Source organism: Leuresthes tenuis, unplaced genomic scaffold (assembly GCF_036924035.1).
Source record: "Leuresthes tenuis unplaced genomic scaffold, fLeuTen1.0.hap1 SCAF_6, whole genome shotgun sequence".
In the NCBI taxonomy this organism is placed as follows: domain Eukaryota; kingdom Metazoa; phylum Chordata; class Actinopteri; order Atheriniformes; family Atherinopsidae; genus Leuresthes; species Leuresthes tenuis.
This window is the reverse complement of record NW_027325360.1, coordinates 9,230,061-9,249,605: the sequence shown is the minus strand read 5'-3', so window position 1 is coordinate 9,249,605 and position 19,545 is coordinate 9,230,061. Positions and strand designations below refer to the sequence as shown.

At 42.4% G+C, this 19,545-nt stretch overlaps 1 protein-coding gene across 2 annotated transcripts in view; it reads left to right on the top strand.

The window, feature by feature from the left end:
• Nucleotides 1-19,545, top strand: part of notch1b (notch receptor 1b) — a 40,362-nt gene that overhangs the window by 6,090 nt on the left and 14,727 nt on the right. For both annotated transcript variants that reach the window (XM_072387463.1, XM_072387462.1), the window contains exons 3-16: nt 7,431-7,693; nt 7,860-8,198; nt 10,362-10,484; nt 10,571-10,804; nt 11,309-11,464; nt 11,886-12,071; nt 13,031-13,144; nt 16,065-16,178; nt 16,297-16,530; nt 16,613-16,723; nt 17,771-17,963; nt 18,076-18,221; nt 18,307-18,420; nt 19,133-19,252. In XM_072387463.1, the coding sequence (XP_072243564.1) occupies nt 7,431-7,693; nt 7,860-8,198; nt 10,362-10,484; nt 10,571-10,804; nt 11,309-11,464; nt 11,886-12,071; nt 13,031-13,144; nt 16,065-16,178; nt 16,297-16,530; nt 16,613-16,723; nt 17,771-17,963; nt 18,076-18,221; nt 18,307-18,420; nt 19,133-19,252 (2,447 nt within the window). The remainder of the gene's footprint in view (nt 1-7,430; nt 7,694-7,859; nt 8,199-10,361; nt 10,485-10,570; nt 10,805-11,308; nt 11,465-11,885; nt 12,072-13,030; nt 13,145-16,064; nt 16,179-16,296; nt 16,531-16,612; nt 16,724-17,770; nt 17,964-18,075; nt 18,222-18,306; nt 18,421-19,132; nt 19,253-19,545) is intronic.

The window sequence follows — 19,545 nt, the reverse complement described above, 5'->3', positions numbered from 1 at the left end:
TAATGCTCCCAAATACACAGGGTCTCTAATGAAGGCTGCCAGATGTGGGCTGGCCAGGTCAGCTCTCCTGTACGATTAGAGAGGAAGGAAAAGACGGATGAACATAAGGAGAGGGCAAGAGGTGGAGTGTTCCCCCTGTAATTTGTGTGACCAGTAGGGAGTCTGTGGTAATTTTGGCTTCAGTTCCACAACAAACAAAAACCCAATTTTTTTTTTTTTTTGCCAAATTTGGTTTTTACTGAAGGCTATTTTTATTTCAATATGTTCAGATTGCGGCTTTGAAGCTAAATTTAAGTGTATCTTATTGGTGACTTCCCCCCAGTGGTGGCAAAGTTGCCACCGTGGTTAGCCGCTGTACATGCTGCTGTGAAAGCACAAGAGAAAGGAAAGTGCAGAGGAAAGGAGGGAGAAGAGGCCCCTCGCCCCTTGGGCAGTGCTTTTAAAACAGATCAGACAAGACTAAAGGGGACTTAGCCGAAGCACAGAAGCAAACAGCCAGGAAATGAGAAGTGGTGGTGGGAAGACAGGAGGGACCAGGGGAGGGGGAGTCAGAGGTACAGACATGCTCCACTAACACTGTTTGACCGACTGAAAGCGCTTGAGAAAAAGACATGACACATGACAATATATCTGCAAAAGTGTACCAAGAAAACTGCAACGTTCTTGGTGTCAGTCTGGACGGGTCCTTCCTTTCTGACTCTGTATATCCTGCCTGCTTCTTTCTCTCCAGTTGTAACAATTAAGATCACGACCTTGTCACTTTTATATTGAAATGTTATACATTTATAACATCTTATACATTATACACTTTAAGGTTTTCTTGGGTTTAAAACATGAAGCAATCCCTCTTTTATTTATCTCTTTTAAAGGACCTGTATGTGACAATATTTGACACTTTGTAGTCAAGTTGAAGACCGCAACCATCTGAAATGCTGCTCACCCACTGTGCGGCAGCACATCTATTTTGGTTGGAGGAGAAAACAATAACTTCTCTTTCACTCTGAAGATGTTTGTTCTTTATCAGTGATTTCCGTCTGGATGGGGTTGAATCATGCGTAATAAATGTGATTCTTATTTACGGAAATTTGTGCCCTCAAACTTCTCCCAAAAAAGATTCAATAAAGGCTAATTCCTCCACTTTCTTCTTCTTCGTCATCCTCTGAACTGTACTCGACCTTAATGTGCCCTTTATATTGGTAACCCTTCTTCCATGTTGAAGTCCATTCCAAGGAAGTAAAACATACAACTAACATCAACATTGCTTTACTAATTACTAATTGAAACTGTTTTAAATAATACTGTTAATTTTTTCTTGTAGATCTTTGTTTCTGTTACACACTGTGACTTTAATAGTCAACATATTGGAAAATTAATTGTTTTGCACGTGCTGTTTTCTGATTTCTCACACATTTGTGCAGTGCAGTCTTAACTTTTGTGCATATTTAGATGGAGAAATAAAGAATTATCAGTGAATATTCCTAATTATGTTGTTGACTGAAATAGAACCAGACCAGTTTGTGTCCCACAGAGCTTTATATGTCAGCATAATTGAGTAAATGCACAACCTAATTCACTAATCTTCTTAAAAAGCACTCAAAGTGAGGCCCATGCAGCTGCCTGAGTCTGTGTACTCTCTCTAGGTTTTTTATTTGTATACACTGCGCATGTGTAGCCCACATACTACATGTCCTCATCTGCGTGTGACCTCAGAAAGATGGCAGATGGCAGATTGGCCCGACACTGAGGAAAACCCCTTTAGAGTGACGCCTGGCCCAGGGTCAGATGTCACCACAACATCTGCTGCGGGCTCGAGCCGCCGCCCGGCCCTGTTATGCGTCCTATCGGTGGCGCAGACCTGTTGCCACGGGCTACTGTGGCAGCAATTGAAGAAGAGACATGCCAGAAGTGAGCGCCGAGCGGAACAATGATGGCTGCTGGGTTGGGATGACAGAGAAGATAATAACAGTATCAGCCTCACCGCAGATATAATTCCACTGCTGTCCTACAGTTATACGATGCCTCTGAACACCTGATATTTGCTCAGCTTTTGATTTGTGCCTCTCTTTTCATGTCGTCTTTATTTACCTTTCCAGCAGCCCAATTTACCTGCTGCTGTTGAGATTATCTCACTCTCCAGGCCAGCAGATTTCTCTTGTTGAAGCAGCTGCTTTGCTCTGTTTGCACTGAAAACAGAGAAGACTCCATAAAGGAGTCGTTGATGTTTTTTTGTCTTACCCACCTATTTTGTACACTCATGCTCTTATCGAGGCAGTTAATTTGATGCCTGTAAAAGCTGTTTTGTGCTGAGTCTGGATTTGACAGGTTATCGCCAAGTTAAAGAGCAAACTGTTAGCATTCTTTGCCCAGCGTGTGCTACAGTTGACTTAATGCTAGCACCTCAGCCGGAGTGTGTTTGGATAGAGCGTCCACGTGCTCCGAGGTAAGGGTGCGGGGGCTCTATGTTTGTCTTTTAGGCCTCGGTGTGAGACTCTGGGCTGTTTTTCAAGGACAGATACCAGTTTCAAAGCTGGCGAGAGTCTCTTCAGGGAACCATAAAGTGCGGCTGCCAGCAAGTCTCTATTGAGGTTAAGAATCAGGCCAGCAGACTCTTTTAGAGTAAACAGCAAAATTCCTTCTGAACCGGCTGCCCCTTTCATTGAAAAACCAAACCAAGCCTGTTCCAGTTTCCTTTCTTTCAGAAGTCTTTTGTTTGTCCCATTGCTTGTGTGTGCTTTATATTAAAAGCTTTTCTTTTGCCTTACGCTTGGCCCCTAACACTGAAGACCACCGAAAAAGGTTGCAGAGCCACTTGGAATATCTTGGAAGAAAGTTTTCGGGAGTGTGTGGTACTCAGCAGAGACGTATCTGAATGTGATGTCTCACAAATGAAAAGAGGCGGTTTAGTGGAGTAAGTAGATTTTGGAGGGAAAGAAGGTGCACAGAGTGGAGTGACTGGATTCCAGCAAATGTACGGCACTGAATAGAGGAAGTGAAACCAGTAATGAGAAAAAAAGGGGGCAGTTCAGGAATGAAAGAAGATTCTGAGAGAGATTTTTTGGAGACAGAGGAAGGAGAAGGACGGGGGGAGAGGAGAGGAAAGAGGAGGTGTAACAGCTGAATATGCCTGGCCTGTGGTCAGCTCTGAATGGGGAGGAAAAACAATGAGCCCACTCATCCTTCGCTCTCTGTCCCTAGTCTTTCTACTCCTGTCTCGCTTCTCATTTCTCTTCTAAGTACACAGGACGGGGGGTGGCCATTCAGATACCAGCACTGCAAAAGATATCCAACTAAAAATGTGATCTGTCTGAAAATTGAACAAAAATAGCAATTTTCAGCATCAGCAACCTTGATTCTGTAATCAACTTTCATATATTCACCATATGTTTGATCACAGTTACATGTATTAAGTTAGAAAAAAAAGACTCTTTTTAGTGACATTTTTTGCAGTGCGCAACCCCTTCCTGTCTTCATGCTCTGAGGACAGTAGAAGGATGGGATGCCATGGATGGAGAGGAAGGAGGCAGAGTCAGGGAGGGAGGGGGGTCATGGGAGACGTAAGGAGGGATGGGAGGGGAGGAAGGGGGGCTGACTAGCCGGGGCAGCAGCTGCTGTCTCCTCATTAGCATGCGCACCTGCTCCCTGCGGCCTTTTTCCAGCGAGTTCGTGTGGCGCCTCACGACCTCAGCACCCGCCACCGCTGGGGCTTAACTGGACTGGCCTTCTCGCAGCCAGATCTGCTGCTTCTTTACTGACCCCACCCCCTAGTCCCACCACCAAACCCTCCCACTCTGCAGCACACACATGCCTCTACAGTCCTTTACAGATGAATTATGTGGAAGAATTTGCACTATTTCAAATGCAAAAATGCTTTTCAGATTGAATTAGAGGGAAAATGCGGCACATATGGTGCTATTAAGTAATGAAGTGTTATACATTTTATAAAAGTTTTTGAAATGAGCATATATTTATAAGATCATCATCATATTTGTACATATATAGAGAGCATGTCTGAGTGTAACTTGTAAGAAAAGCAGGAAATGTTCTGAAAGACTCAAGAAGCTGTCATTTATTTAGGGTTGATTGCTCTTGATCAATTCTGAACCTGCTCAGTTTTGGGGATTTTTTTTTAGCCAGCCAGCCAGTAGATTAAAAAAAAATCTGGAAACAACAATAGCCTAACCTTAACCAAGTAGTTTCTAATGTGTAAAACAACAACGAAACAGAGACTGAAAGCACCGGGGAATGGCACCTGAAACAATCACATTTCAAATTACTTTTAAAAAATCTGTGGTTGGGATGGGAGCTGACAGCTTGATGGTTGCTTGTTTAGCTCCATCCTTTAATCTCTTTAATCTAAAAATGCAGACTTAGTCTTCTCTTAGATGTAGTACAACAGTATTTCATGAAATGTTGTGACACTTTGTTCTATGCAGTTTTTTTTATGTATGTCTGTAAAAAATTCTGTCTATTTCACATTTTGCTGTGAGCCTGTGTTGTATATATTTGCCTTTAGCCACTCTGCTTTTTATATAGTCTGCATCAGTGATAAGACAATAAACTCACTTCATATTAGGGCTGTAGTGATACACTAATCTCACAATACGATACACGATATTCAGCCAATAAATCGATACGATTCGATACACTTACATAATTTTCTGACAGATTTTAAAGGGACAGTGTGATTTTACATGAACCGTCGCTGATTGGACTGATGGTTTGTCCTTTGAACCAGAAGGACAACACCGCCAGACAAACAAAAACAAACGAATATGTCCCAAACGTGTCTTCAGCATACGCAGACTCATGTTTATGATGTGAATTGTCGACAGCATATCCAGTATCAATTTTATCTGGTTTCTGTCTTCCATATGTAAACGTACTGTTTGGGTTCCTCTCCTATCCTGCGAACAATAAAGATCAATATTACATCATCAACCTGCTTGTTTTACCATATACACAAATCCAAATTCTCTAATCACAAACCATCTTTTTTAATTTCGATACTCGCGGCTGAAAAATCAATACTTTATCAGGAAACAAAAAATCAATGTATATGACAGTATCGATAAAATTGCTCAGCCCTACTTTATATAAAGACAGTTAATTTACTTTGGCACATTGATGATTGTTTTTTTTAAACTTCTTTTCATCTCCATAATCAAAGCTCCTTGCAGTGTTTTGCGAGGGCCGTTTTAATCTCTAAATGATGAGTCGGTGCTGCAGGTGTAATGATCTTTGTTGAAAAAAAAAGATATCTTTGCTATTTAATTTGCTGGATTATTTGCCCTTGTATTGACTTGAATGTGTGAGCTCCTGCTTGTTTGCCCTTACTACCTCAAAGATCAGAGGCTAAAAGACACACAGCTGAGGCACCACACTCCACTGTCAACATGGTGACATGCCACCACTCGTTGCTACTGTTTATGCAGCAGGCGGACTAGCATGTGATGTTTTCTTTACTTTGCCACAGTCCTAAGGCTGCGTAATCCCCTTAGAGGGAGACCCTGTCTAAACACACTCCTGCCACTGCAGAGGGGCCACAGCTCGGCCCCTCCATACGCTCACACACACACATGCGTGTACGCCCTGGGAATGTTTGGGGACATGGTCCTGCCAGCCCCTCAGGGCTAACAGACTTGCTGGCTCTGGTCAGGTATTTTAGAGTGACTTTGGGTTTATATGTCGTGGGAAGCCTACTTTGACATGGGCAGGATGTTTTTACTCATAATGGGAAAAAAATGGCAATATTCAAACACACCCCATACGTATACATATCCCCCACCACGAAAACAGGAGAAATCTGGATACCTCGGCATTCCCTGTGTAATTTTCCTCTATGCAGGAATTGTCTGTTCTTTCATGATTCATAACAGAAGTTGCGCCACAGTCTCCTCCGTTTTATCTCTTGTCTGATGCTCGAATAAATCCTCTCTGTGGAGGAAAGAATAATGAGCGCTGAGGTGGTGGCACAGTTCTTTGAAGTTGTCATAATGTTGGCTTGCAGCTGAAACAGTGGCATAGATGCCTTGTACTCAGGATGAATGAGTGCTGACAAAAGGGTCAAAACGAGAGAGCTCTCTGGCTGCTTCTCTTGTGTCTAAACTTTTGGAAAGGAAGAATTAGCATGAAGAATATGAGACCGTGGCAGTAAGGCAGGGTTGTTTGTAGAACTGCGAAAAGTTGTGGGTATAATTGAACATCAATAGTTTTTTATATATTCTGATTTTCAGTTTGGTGTGCATTCCTGCTCAAACTTGCTAATTGTATGATGGGCTATTTATTGTCTAAAAACATCATTTTCAAAAGTTTGGAAGTGAAGAAGGCAAACCCATCCGATATTGTACACCCAACTGTTGTATGAACATACTCCCCTTGTCTGTGTGTGTGTGTGTGTGTTGCTCACAAAATCCTCTAGGTGTGTGCATGAGCGCTGTGTGTGTGGCCGTGTACATCCTCTGGGGACGACCCCTCAGCTCCTCTCATTGTAATTGGAAATGTGTGAATGTGTCTATGTGATCTGAGGCTCTCCTCTCTGCGGGCATTTGTTCGCTGGGGTCCAAGCGGCATTTATGACTCAGATGCAACCTGTGAGAAACATCACAGGAGTTTGACCCCCTCCTCCTTCTGTTCAGGCCGCTGTTTTACAGCCTTGATCACATTGTTCACAGGGGTGACGGTAGAGAGACAAATGTGTCGTTTAAAGGCTAGTTTCTCATGACTGTGCTACTGTGCTGTAAAAACTCCAAAGGAGGGCTTTCTATCCCAAATAGCTGATTTATAACACAATAACGCCCAAAGGAGGAATCTTTGCTTCTTCAGTTGTGTTGTATTAATCTTGAGAATGCCTGCCTGGATAAATAAAGATAGTGCTTATAAATTACTTTAGATTGCAACCGCTCATTTTTTAAAGCCAAGGGCATGAATAACGTATGGAAACAATTTAGCAGAGTAATACGTAAAATAAATTAAAGAAAATATTTAAAATTTCAGATACACATAATCATTAAGTCTGGACAGCGCTTTCTCACTTGTTTTATGCTGCTGTTAATATAAGGCCCCTTTGGTGTAACTTAACAATACAAACTTCAGCGTCAGTTCTCAGTATGCTGAGTAACCATAGTGGAGGTTCTTTTTCTTGGTGTATTTCTGTGTCAAACATGCCAGATAAAGTTTTAGGGTGGTATATTCTAAACCAAACTGATATTATGCCTTAATCTACATAAAAAGAGAGTGAGAGCAGCAGTAAAGAGGAAACAAAAAAAGAACAAGGAAGTGCAATATATACACAGCAGTATTTGAGGTGCTACTCTTTTATATTTAGATATGTAAAATAATAATAAAAAATAAATAATAAACTCACAAATGCAGCTTCTTCTTATCCACACCTGTATACAGTTTTATAGACCTCTACCTCTCACTTCCTCCAGGTGCCGGGACGGATTCGTAGGGAGCAGGTGCCAGCTTCATGACCCATGCAACAACTCACCATGCAGGAATGGTGGCACGTGCCGCGCCCTCTCCAAGGGGAACACAGTGGACTTCAACTGCACCTGCAGAGCGGGCTACACAGACCGCCGCTGCCTGACTCCCATCAGCATTGTCTGTCTCAGCTCACCATGTCGCAATGGAGGCACCTGTGAACCAGAGGGTCTTCAGACGTATAAGTGCCGCTGCCCACCTGGATGGACAGGTAACAAGACATGATTTACAAAGCTTTATATTGACTTATAAAATCGAGGTCTGTTCTAAAGGTTCACTTTAAGGTTATTAAACAGTGATTTGCATCACTTTCAGAATAGACTGTGAAAAAAAGTGGAGCTCAGTCAAGATGGAACATAATTTCTCTATGTCCTCAGGTAAAGACTGCTCAAAAGCCGATGCCTGTGCCTCAAATCCATGTGCCAACGGTGGGCATTGCTCCTCTACTGAGTCCTTCTTCATCTGCAGCTGCACACCTTTCTTCTCCGGAGAAACATGCAAACAGGACATCAATGAGTGCAACACGAACCCGCCGCTCTGCAGAAACGGCGGCGTGTGCATCAACGAGGTTGGCGGCTACCGATGTCAGTGCCCACCGGAGTACACGGGGAGGCACTGCGAGAGCCGTTACCTGCCCTGCAACCCATCGCCCTGCCACAATGGAGGCACCTGCATTCAGAGGGGAGAGACCAGCTACGAATGTTCCTGTGTGCCAGGTAAATCAAATCCTAAAGAGAGAGCCACATTACAGGACGTCTGAGCTGATGAGATGATCTCTTGTAGCGCCACTTGAAGGGCCTGCCACAGGGCTTACATCTAGCTCAACTTTGTTAAACGTTCACCTAAACTTTTGTGTTTGCAGGACAGTCAAAAATGCCAAAAATGTTATGAATACAGTTATGAGAATGAGCTGTTAGAAACTGAGATTTCAGCACCCAGCATGGGGCGTCTTTGTAATTGACTGGAACAATCCTAAGTTTCAAGGCTTTTGCAGACGAAGAAGATCCTCGTTTGTTAGCTGACATGAGTCGCGCCCTCGCAGATTATGGTCAGGTTATTAATTTTGAAAAACAAATAAATGACTTGAACTATCAGTGCTTCTTGCTGGTTAAGCAATGATGTCATCCAAGGCAGGGCTTATCCTGCTTATGTTGTGTCCTCTGTGTGTGGAGATACGTGTGTATTTCTGCTTTGGTTTGGGTTGTGTGTGAACAAAGTCAAGCAGGAAGGCATCTGGGCTTATCATGAGGAAATGGTCAAAGGACAACATCCGGTTCACATGCTCAAGAGAAGGAAAGCTTGCTGGAACCACAGTCCTTCCCAGTATGCTCTCACCTTAGCACAGACTGACTTGTTCTCTGTCTCCACTGTCTTCAGAAATTCATGCACTTAATTTTTTGGCAACTTTCCAGCCCATCTCACCAACAGCCTCCTCTGTTCCTTGAAAAGTCCAAAGGTCACTTTCTAGGATGTTAGCGATACTTTTACTCTTTGAACCAACAGGCGCTGTGCTGAAGCACTGTTTTTATGAGTACCCCATTTTTGAATGAGGATGTGCAGTTGGCACAAAAATGCCATTGATTTCACTTTTTTTGGCTGATTACAGTATCTGTGTAAGCATATATTTCCACATAAATGTGGAGAATGTATGGCATAGTCAAACTAACATTTTACAACCTAAAATCAGCCAAAAGATTTTTACATTTATTTGGACTTGATTTCATTCCAAACACTATAAACCCAAGATATTTCATATATTCACATCGTATTTTTTAAATTTGTTAATATATACCTATTTTCACATTTCAGATCAGCAACCCTTTCCATGAAAAAGGCCATCCAGAATAATATCAAAAATAAGTTCAAAAGCCAGGTTCTGTTATGGTAAGGTCAGGTGTTGTATCATTGCTCTTGGCAAAGCGAGTTTAGACTTTAGGAACTTTAGTGCTGAAATCTCCAGATTAAATTTAGATGCCAAGAAATTAGCATTTTTCACATCGTCCCAACCACTGGTTTTGTACTTTATAATGTCTACTCTTAGTAGGATGCATAGGTAAAAGCAGTGCCTATCAGATTTGCACATTTACTGGACGAAATACTTAAAAACTTTTTATGAAACAATAACAAAGCAGAAACTTTAGGCAAGCCTCTCGTGCAGATTTAATTTGATTGTCAGTCTTAGTATTGGACTTATAATGGTATTTCTTTTAAAACTGTTCATATCATTGTGCATCCCTATTTCACATTATTCCAGCCATCAAAAGGGGGTGATTACATGCCATCATTTATAAAATTAGAATTCTGCAAACTTGCAAACATGGATTTAAAATATTGGGGCTTTGTAAGTGTTTTAGCATCAGGAAATGAATTTTGAACTTTTTTGCTGGTTAACTATATGAACATTCATGTTGATAGATTTCCATCCATAAGTTTTCATACAACTATTATAGATTCACTCAAAATTCATGCAATATTGCTTGAAACTCTGTGCCTCTAATTGTGTAGAACCACCTTAAAGATTTCCAGGAATGTAAGTCTGTAAGAAAATGGCTGTTATGACATGTACTGGTTTTGCTGCGTTTTCTATAACCCAACACACCAACCGTGCAGGCCAGTGGTTGCCTCTTGTGTAACTGTAGAGAAGAGTGAATGTTATTTCATGTCATCTTGCCACAGATGGGTACAGCTGCTTTTTATTCCTGGGAAGGAAAAGACAGTTGACCACATTTAACTGAAGAGAAGTGTGCCTCCCTTTTTTTTTGTTTTGAAACCAGCAGAAATGAGAAACTGAGGTTTCTTCCACCAGAAAAGATACAATGAACCCACAGTGAAGTGAAAAAATTCAAGTATGTGGCTGATAATTCTCTTGTTTTTCTCAGGTTTTACAGGTAAAAATTGCAACCACAACATCGATGACTGTCCGGGTCACGAGTGCCAAAATGGAGGAACCTGTGTGGATGGAGTCAACACCTACAACTGCCAGTGCAAACCAGAATTTACAGGTTTGTGCACTGATGCCCTGCTATATGTGATATGATCACCACTGTATTTGGTTATTTTTCATCTGAAAAGTTGCTTTCCCCCACAGGTCAGCTCTGCACGGACGATGTCGATGAGTGCCAGCTCATGCCCAACGCGTGCCAGAACGGCGGCACGTGCCACAACACGTACAGCAGCTACCAGTGCGTGTGCGTGAACGGCTGGTCCGGTGACGACTGCAGTGAGAACATCGACGACTGTGCTAGTGCCGCCTGCTACCGCGGGTCTACCTGTCACGACCGCGTAGCCTCTTTCTATTGCGAATGTCCTCACGGCCGCACAGGTATGTAGACGTTTCTTAAGTGAAAATCCTCCAGTTATCCAGGCTTGTACATATGTAAAATATTGATATAATAATATTGATAATAATTTAATTAAAACTAAGCTGCCAAGCCAGCATTGGTTTGTCACATGCTCAATCCAGAAAATGTGGCATTCTAAAATGCTGATCTTTGGTAGCTCCTGTGGTTTTATCGTCCACATTTGTTTTTTGAAGGCTACAGATGAGAGGAAGATTACATTATGACAGTTTTACTTAAGCAGCCCTGAGTGCCTCAAATTGTGTATATTTGAATATAAATGCTAGATAGAGAGCTTATTGATTCAGCTTCCTTTGTGTGATAAAATAAAAAGAAATAATCAAACAATAAAAAAAAGAAAGCTTTAAGTCTGGCTGCGTGAGACTCGTGTTGCAAGGATAAGGATAAGATGCATTTTAAACTGACAGAATTGACTGATTGATGTTTAGTGCTGTTTAACAAAGTCCACCTTGTGCACTCTATGCCAGGTCTGCTCTGCCAACTGGATGACGCCTGCATCAGCAACCCGTGTCAAAAGGGCTCTAACTGTGACACCAACCCTGTGACTGGGAGCCATATTTGCACCTGCCCCTCGGGATACATCGGTCCATCCTGTGATCAGGATGTTGACGAGTGCGCATTAGGTAAACCTCCCACAAGCTGACCTGCCAATGCTTTGTCTGCTGTCCAGATTCAGACACTTTTCAACACCCATATTCATTGTGTCACTGTGCCACTGTCAAAAAAAAACTCAGCTCCCACACATGCATTCATAACTCTTTGGTACAAGCCAAAATGTAAGCTCATTCTTTCCTGTCATTATGGGTTTTTGCTACCCATAATTTTACCCATAATTGCAGAAAATAACACCCTCTGGGGTATTATTGCTGTAATCACACAAGTGAGGGTTTGTTTCAGCTTTGTCAAACAACAATAAACTTCCCAAATTATCTCATGTTAAAAAGATTGTCACTTCTTTACAGTATAAGTGCTGCTTGTTAGATCCTTACGTACACGATAATCCGCTAAAAGAAGTGAAGTTAAGGCATCGTTTCGTTTAAACAGGTTCCAACCCATGTGAGCATGCAGGAAAGTGCATAAACACCAAGGGATCGTTCCAGTGTAAGTGCCAGCGGGGTTATGTGGGGCCACGCTGCGAGATGGACATCAACGAGTGCTTGCCGAACCCGTGTCAGAACGAAGCCACCTGCCTGGATCAAATAGGAGACTTCAGCTGTATCTGCATGCCAGGTGAGAAGAATTCATAGCTAACACACTTTAAGGCATCCTTAGAGAAATCCTTGTACAATATAAGTTGATTTTGAAGTGGACATACCGTTTTAAATTGTAGACTTCTGCTGCCAGTTTCTGATGACTCGTGTTTCTTTTTACTACTGAGGTTATTAATTGTTTGTTATTTTGTGAAATTGAACTAAAGGATTTAAGTGAACTTGTTGGTGTGTTATGCCTTGCTGCTTGTGCACCGTAGATGCCAAATTTAACACTGATAAGACGACATAGAGATTTATCTGACACTGATTGGCTTAAATCAGCATTGTGTGAACTTACTGATTAACCTTGTTCCTGTTTTCATTTGTATTTTGGTGTCAAATTTAGACACAAAAATCCATACAGTCTGATGAATAACATGTGAGACTGCTCTGAAGCTCTGAGTGACTGTAATGTCATTTAATAGGGCAATGCAACATGACAAAGTAAAAGTGCTTCTGTTTGTAGCTGACCAGCTTTTAGTATAAATTACTTCACTGTGCTGGCTGGTTGGTTGATACCAGCTGACTCTATGAAAACTTAAAGAAAATATGAATGTGAAGGATTTTATACTTTTAAACAAAACATAATCATAAAGCAATGCTTAATTGATATATAAGGCCCCATAAAACCTCTATTAAAGTCATTTTAGAGGAAATATGTTTAAATTGTTTTTTTTATGCGTTGTTTGTCAAACATGGTAAGAAATTTAAAAAACAATTTGATGAAATCACCATAAACCTAAACTAAATGATCCCCAATATACTTTAATATTTTTATATCGTATATCAATACTAATTTAATTGCTGTTCCTTAAATGCTTGTTTTTTTTAGGCACTTACAGTCCAGTATAGCTGCATATTGCAGCAAATGCTTCGCACCTTGTTGTCTCTGTCTAACCAATCCATCTCCCTCCCGGTCCTCTCTTGCTAATTGGCCAGGCTACGAGGGGCAGTTCTGCGAGATCGATACGGACAATTGCGCCAGCAGCCCCTGCCTGAACAACGGCAAGTGTATCGACAAGATCAACGACTTCCACTGCCAGTGCCTCACAGGTGAGGCCGCTGTACCGCCGCAGAGGGGGAGGAGGGTGGGGGAGCGAGGTGGGACCAGAGGGGCACAGAGGTCGATCCTTCTCCGTCTGTGTCTTGCTCATTCTATTCTCCTCACAAACACACATACTCACAAACACCTCTCCGGACGGGCACTAATCCAAGCCCTGAGGCAGGCTTACGCAGGCCCGGGCATCCCAGCACAAACACTGCTGCTGAGGAGGAGAGGTAGAAAAAAATAAAAATCTATAGGGAAAGGCTTGAGGAAGTTTCTGAGCAAGTTTCTCATCCCTTTTATCAGGGCTGATGATTGAGCAGAAAACTTGTGGATCTAAGTGAGACTTTTCATTGTGACTGAATGAGCGCAGAAGGCAGAGCTGCAGCTACGCTCCATAAAATGGCATTTTCTGTGCTGTGGTGAGCCGCTTTGTCTTTGTTGAGGGCAGCTTCTTGGTTTTGTTTTTTCCCAAAATGCTATTCAGTATACACTATTTGGACGAGAGGTTTTAATGCTTTGTTCAAGAGTGAAGGAATGCAACTTGTCAATATTAGACGGGAAGAAAAAGAGAAAAGAGAAGGTGTTTTTTTGTTGTTTTCCATTCTTTCACTGGGATGACTGAGGTGGAAGTGATTCTTTTGGGAAGGGAAAATAGCAAAGTCGGGTGGATCAAAGGCAGCACGGGTGGAGAGCGGCTGGATTCCTCCTGTTGAGAGAAAAAGAAAAGAAGATAGAAAGACAGAAAGGAAAAAAAGAGACATCTCAACAAGAAGGCTTTAGAATTAAAAGAGAAGAGTGAACACAAGAGCTTAACGCATAAGAAAACTCACTGTGTGTGACACTGAGTTTGAGGAAGCAGCTCAATGTGGTGGTGAAAGTGCTGTTTTTAAAGATGGGTGGGGGTGCTATGTGTGTTAAGACGCACGGACCGTTATGCAGAAGCAGGAAGGGTACCGCAGGGGGAGGGATATTAACCGCCCTGCTTCAGATGTAAATTTGTCCCTGTTGCGAGGCCCGAGGCGAGGTCCCCCCTTTTCATTTCTGTACATGGAATAGCCATGGAAACCCCACTGAGAGCCATTGAAATGTCTGATTCCAGAAGTCTGGGGATAAATCCCTTGGCTGTGGAGATTTGTGATGAGTGTGTGTGTGTGTGCCCGTGCATACTTGTGTTTCTGCTTCACCTTTTGTGTGTACATACATATGTGTGCATCTAGGTAATAAATTCAGTCAGAGATTTTTCTTTTTACAGTCAGGATTGTATTTTATGATACGATACTGTAGCTTCACTGCAAGGAAATGTACATCTATTCAAATAAATTGCTTCATTTTGCACCAATGAAAAGCGTGTTCAAGCTGCTTAAAAGTGACAAAACTACCAACAGAAGGGAGTTCTTTCCGTATGGAAACAATGGATCTTCAACCAAGTTTTTTACTTTGTGATATTGGCTGTTTTCTTTAGTGTTCACATTTTTCACATCAGCTTTAAAGCATATACAAATCATTAATGGTTGCCCCTTTTTGACACATAAATCCATGAGCAAAATCTTCTGTGAAAAGTAAGGAGGTTACAAAAAAAGGGCTAATCAATAGAAAGTGTATCGGTAAGTATTGTGAGATGAAACAAATGGGTGGTGTTGATTATCAGCAGTTATAAAAGTAAGAGAAAATGCCAAAAACCTCCTAAAATGTGTCCTCTTTCACTGCTTAGAACTGATCTGTAAGGCAAAACAAAATGACCTATTAACATTGATAAGCTTTAAATGACTTATTAATTAATTTATAGCCCAACCTTATTATAATATGTTCAGAAATATCTTATTGTGTTTGCATCCAGGAAACCTGGATGAAGGTGTTATTATCGAGTATAACCGCTTCTTTTTTCTGTGTACCTTTTGTTTCTCTATGAGCTCACAGTGCTCTCTAAAAATTACTTTTCAGTTTATATGTCTGTATAGAAACACTATAAAACACAGTTTGTATACAAGCAAAAGGTGTTTTGTAGTAGTAGTAGATTCCCTGAATAGGAAGAAACTCCAGTCACTCTTCTCCTAACATAGTTTGAAGGACACCACATGTGTGTTACTGCGTCCACATTTGTTGTGACTGCTTGCAGCCAATTTATAGTCCACTGGGAGAAATCAGCTCACAGTCCGCCACATAAATACTTCCTCGCCAGACTAGCAACAACTGAGCCTGCTTAGCTAGACCCACCTGTGGGTTTCTGTGATGCTGTGGTGCAGAAGCGGGAAGTGCATTTATCTCTTCATCAGACAACATCCTACTACTCCATGGACTGTGACAGAGGGGAGACAAGAATATCCGAGATGAGAATAACTCCAGGAAAAGGGATGAAGCCTGCTGGTAGATTTTGAATGAATAAGAGTTTTAATAGTACAGTGTCAAAGGTCAGGCTGGCTCTTTTTGGAGGCAGGCAGGGAGTGGAGGGGGTAGTGGGGAAGAGGTGAAAGCAAGACAGGAGAATGCACATTGTGATGGAAAAGCTTCGGGGGACAAAGGAGGCAACAGGCTCAGTTTGGCGCTGCGTTGAGCAGACAGGCCCTCCTTTGTCTCTCACCCCTTGGTCAGGAGGCCTCACAACTTTCATTCTTTCCTCATTTCTTTCCCTCCCTCCCTCCCTCACTCCCTCGTTTTAAACGATTCGGTTCCCCCACTCTCGCCTCTCCCTTTGGAGTTGCACTGAAAAGAAGTAAATGAGGAAAAAGGGGAGCTCGTAGTGTTGCAGAGTTGTTAATTAATATGCAGATTTTGTGATTAGTTTAGAGCTCTTGTAGAATGGGTCCAGGATTATGAGTGGAACTGGTTTGAAATGGTGAGAACAAAGTAGCCATGTCTGTATACGTACACACACACACTCCTTCACGCACACATGCACACATTAAGAGCCTCTTGTTGTTTTTCCAGGCTTCACTGGGAGCACTTGCAACATAGACATCGACGAGTGTGCCAGCACGCCGTGCAAAAATGGCGCCAAGTGCACAGACGGGCCCAACAAGTACACCTGCGAGTGTACTGAAGGTATACCAGCTTTAACCAAAACTGGAATCACATGCGAAACATTTTATTCATGGCTGAAATATTATCAAACACCACACACATGAATGGCTCAATTCAAAGGAATGTTTTTTTTTCATAGGTTACACTGGGAGGCACTGTGAGACAGATATCAATGAGTGCTACTCTGACCCGTGTCACTACGGCACCTGCATCGACGGCTTGGCCTCCTTCAGCTGCCAATGCAAGCTTGGATTCACCGGCCGGCTGTGTGAGACCAACATCAACGAGTGCCTCAGCCAGCCGTGCAGGAACGGAGGCACCTGCCAGGACCGAGAGAACGCCTACGTCTGCAGCTGCCCCAAGGGAACCACAGGTAAACAGCTCAGGCAGAAGATTCAACTTGTTTGTTTTTGTCTTATGAAATTTGTACTCACTCAAAACTCCATTTCCTCCAGGAATCAACTGTGAAATCAACATTGACGACTGCAAGAGCAATCCCTGCGACTATGGAACCTGCATCGACAAGATCAATGGTTATGAATGCGCCTGTGAACCCGGCTACACTGGTAATAAATAAATAAATAAATAAAACCAAATGAAAAGAAGCGGGGAATTGAGAATTGAAAGGGGGGAGCCTTTTTTCCTAGAAAGAAATAAATAGTTACACTTATAATCCCAGCAATAAATCTAATAAAATAATGACTTTGACTATGACTTAAATCATATGATATGTGGACACTGGATCTATAAATGAAAATAGAACAAAAAGGAAATCTTAGGTCTTTTTTTCATTTTATGCTTTTGCAACAATGCATAACTTTGCAGCCAATAGAGCTAAACAGTACCTGAGTATGGGTATGTAACCAAATAAGTGTTAAAGTGCTGGATTGGAGGGTTGAAAATATGAGCAGACTAGTAGAGGACCTGATGGAAGGCAGGGGTGACAGATGGCAAGCGAGTGAGCATGTTCCTCTGAGGTTCGAGTTGTGTGACTTTCCAGCTCCACCCTGTCCCCAGCTTTCTGCTGTTAGGACACACGAGCTGCCCTCCCTCACAAAGACAGGACACACACATACACGCACACACTCTGCCACACAGAGTCACCGGGGATTTGAACCAGAGAAAAGATTCCCTGAAAGATTCCTGAAAGTTGAGCTTTTAAAAGCTTGGAAGCCGGTCCCTGCTTTAAAGCTAAATGGGCTGCCTTTATGTTATGCATGGCACTGGCCTGAATGGCGTCAGTGCTTCAAGTGGCCGACAAAGGTGGACCTCAAATCCCTTATGTTTCTGAAAACTGATACATTTGTGGCATTGCTATATAAGCAACATTGAGTGGAGGCTTTATGTGCAGCTGTATGCATTGCTATTGTGTATTTTAAAATCATGCTTTATGTGTTTGCATTGTCTTTTTCCTCTAATTCTGGTAGGAGAATTAGTGCCACCCTCAATAATCATGTAACAGTAGTTGGTGGAAACACTTTTATGAGAATTCTGTTAAGATCTCCAAACACGTGGATTGAAGCCAAGTGACTGCTTATACACTAATGAAACGATTATGTTATTTAATCTCATTTGATCCCACATCATAAAGTAGTCCCGTCTCTTTTCTTTAGGTACTATGTGTAACATCAACATCGACGAGTGCGCCATCAACCCCTGCCACAATGGTGGCACCTGCATCGACGGCATCAATAGGTTTACCTGCATGTGTCCGGACGGTTACCACGATCCCACCTGCTTCTCCCAAGTCAACGAGTGCCTGAGCAATCCCTGCATCCATGGTCACTGTGAAGACAAGATTAACGGGTGAGGCAATCCACATAGACAACCAAGCAGTTAATGCCAATAAACACATCTACCCAAATCCCCAGCTGACTGTCTCAGGATGATTCTGATTTTAGCACTCTCTTCCTGTTAGCTATAAATGCCTGTGTGACTCTGGCTGGAGTGGTAAAAACTGTGACATCAACAACAATGAGTGTGAATCCAACCCGTGCATGAATGGAGGCACCTGCAAGGACATGACCAGTGGATACGTTTGCACCTGTCGCATGGGCTTCACTGGTCAGTATCGTTGTGTGTCTGTGGACTGCTGTTGACCCTCTCCTAAACTGGCGTGTGTGTAATGTATTGTCTGCTTTACCCACAGGACCGAACTGCCAAACCAACATCAACGAATGTGCATCCAACCCCTGCCTCAACCAGGGGACCTGCATCGACGATGTCGCAGGGTACAAGTGCAACTGTATCCTGCCGTACACGGGTATGAAAATATTGTTGAAAATATTTGATAGTACGCCCATTTATTAGCCTGGTGTTCTGGCATTTCCTTGCTGGGGGTTGTTTCCACAGGCTGAGTACTTCAAGTTTTAGGGCAGAGAGGAAAAATGTGCTGCTGATGAAATAACTGTCGAGTAAAGTTCAACCACAAGACTTCCTCAGCCCTCAAAGACATCAAACCTCTGACTCCCTCTGCCCCTGTTTGACATTAGCATCCCTGATGAGAGCTGTGAAAGGTTTTCATGTCATCACACTTATTATTTGATCGAACAGATAGTGATGGAAACGCAAAGGTTTCTTGTATTTGTCTTGTATTTTTTGGAAGAATCCACAGGACTTTAAATAATAAAAAGGCTTTAGCTTGTACCGGGGTTGGAACAGGGGGCTTGACACATTTCCTGTTTGCCAGCTTCCTGTCTCACAGAACAGCAAATGGCTACACAATGGCCGGAAACTGGATCCGGCTTCCTGTGTGAGCCGTGCGTTGTGGAAACAGATGGAGACACGTCTCCATAGGCCTCTTAACGCTGACAGAACCTGGCTAAAATCTTCTGATAGCACTGATTGAAAGATGATTCTGTGTCCATTTGGGTGGGGTTATCTCCAAGTTCACGACTCCTGTGTGATATCACACAGTGAAGCAAATGATAAAAACATCTTGTATTTTATTTAAGGGGATATTTTGTGTGTTACAGGAGAGAACTGTGAAACCTTGATGGCCCCCTGTAGCTCTAAACCCTGCAAGCACGGAGGAGTGTGTCAGGAGTCAGAGGACTTCCTGAGCTTCTCTTGTGTTTGTCCTGAAGGATGGCAAGGTAACCTTTTATGCCTGCATAGATATGTGTGTGCCATGCTATACGGTTCTTGTGGATCCCTAATAGAGAAAAGCCCTTTTAGAATATAAATGTTACATTTAAAAGAAAGTTTCGCTTTCACACATTCAAACTCAAGTTCAAGCTTGAATACAGAGCTTTCACATTTTGTCTGGGTACACTGTTAATATTAGGGTGTATGTTTTGTGATGGGATCATATTTGTGGCGGTTGTGCATAATAATAAAACTCTAACTTAATGTAACTCACCAATTTGACCGACATACAGTACTGTGC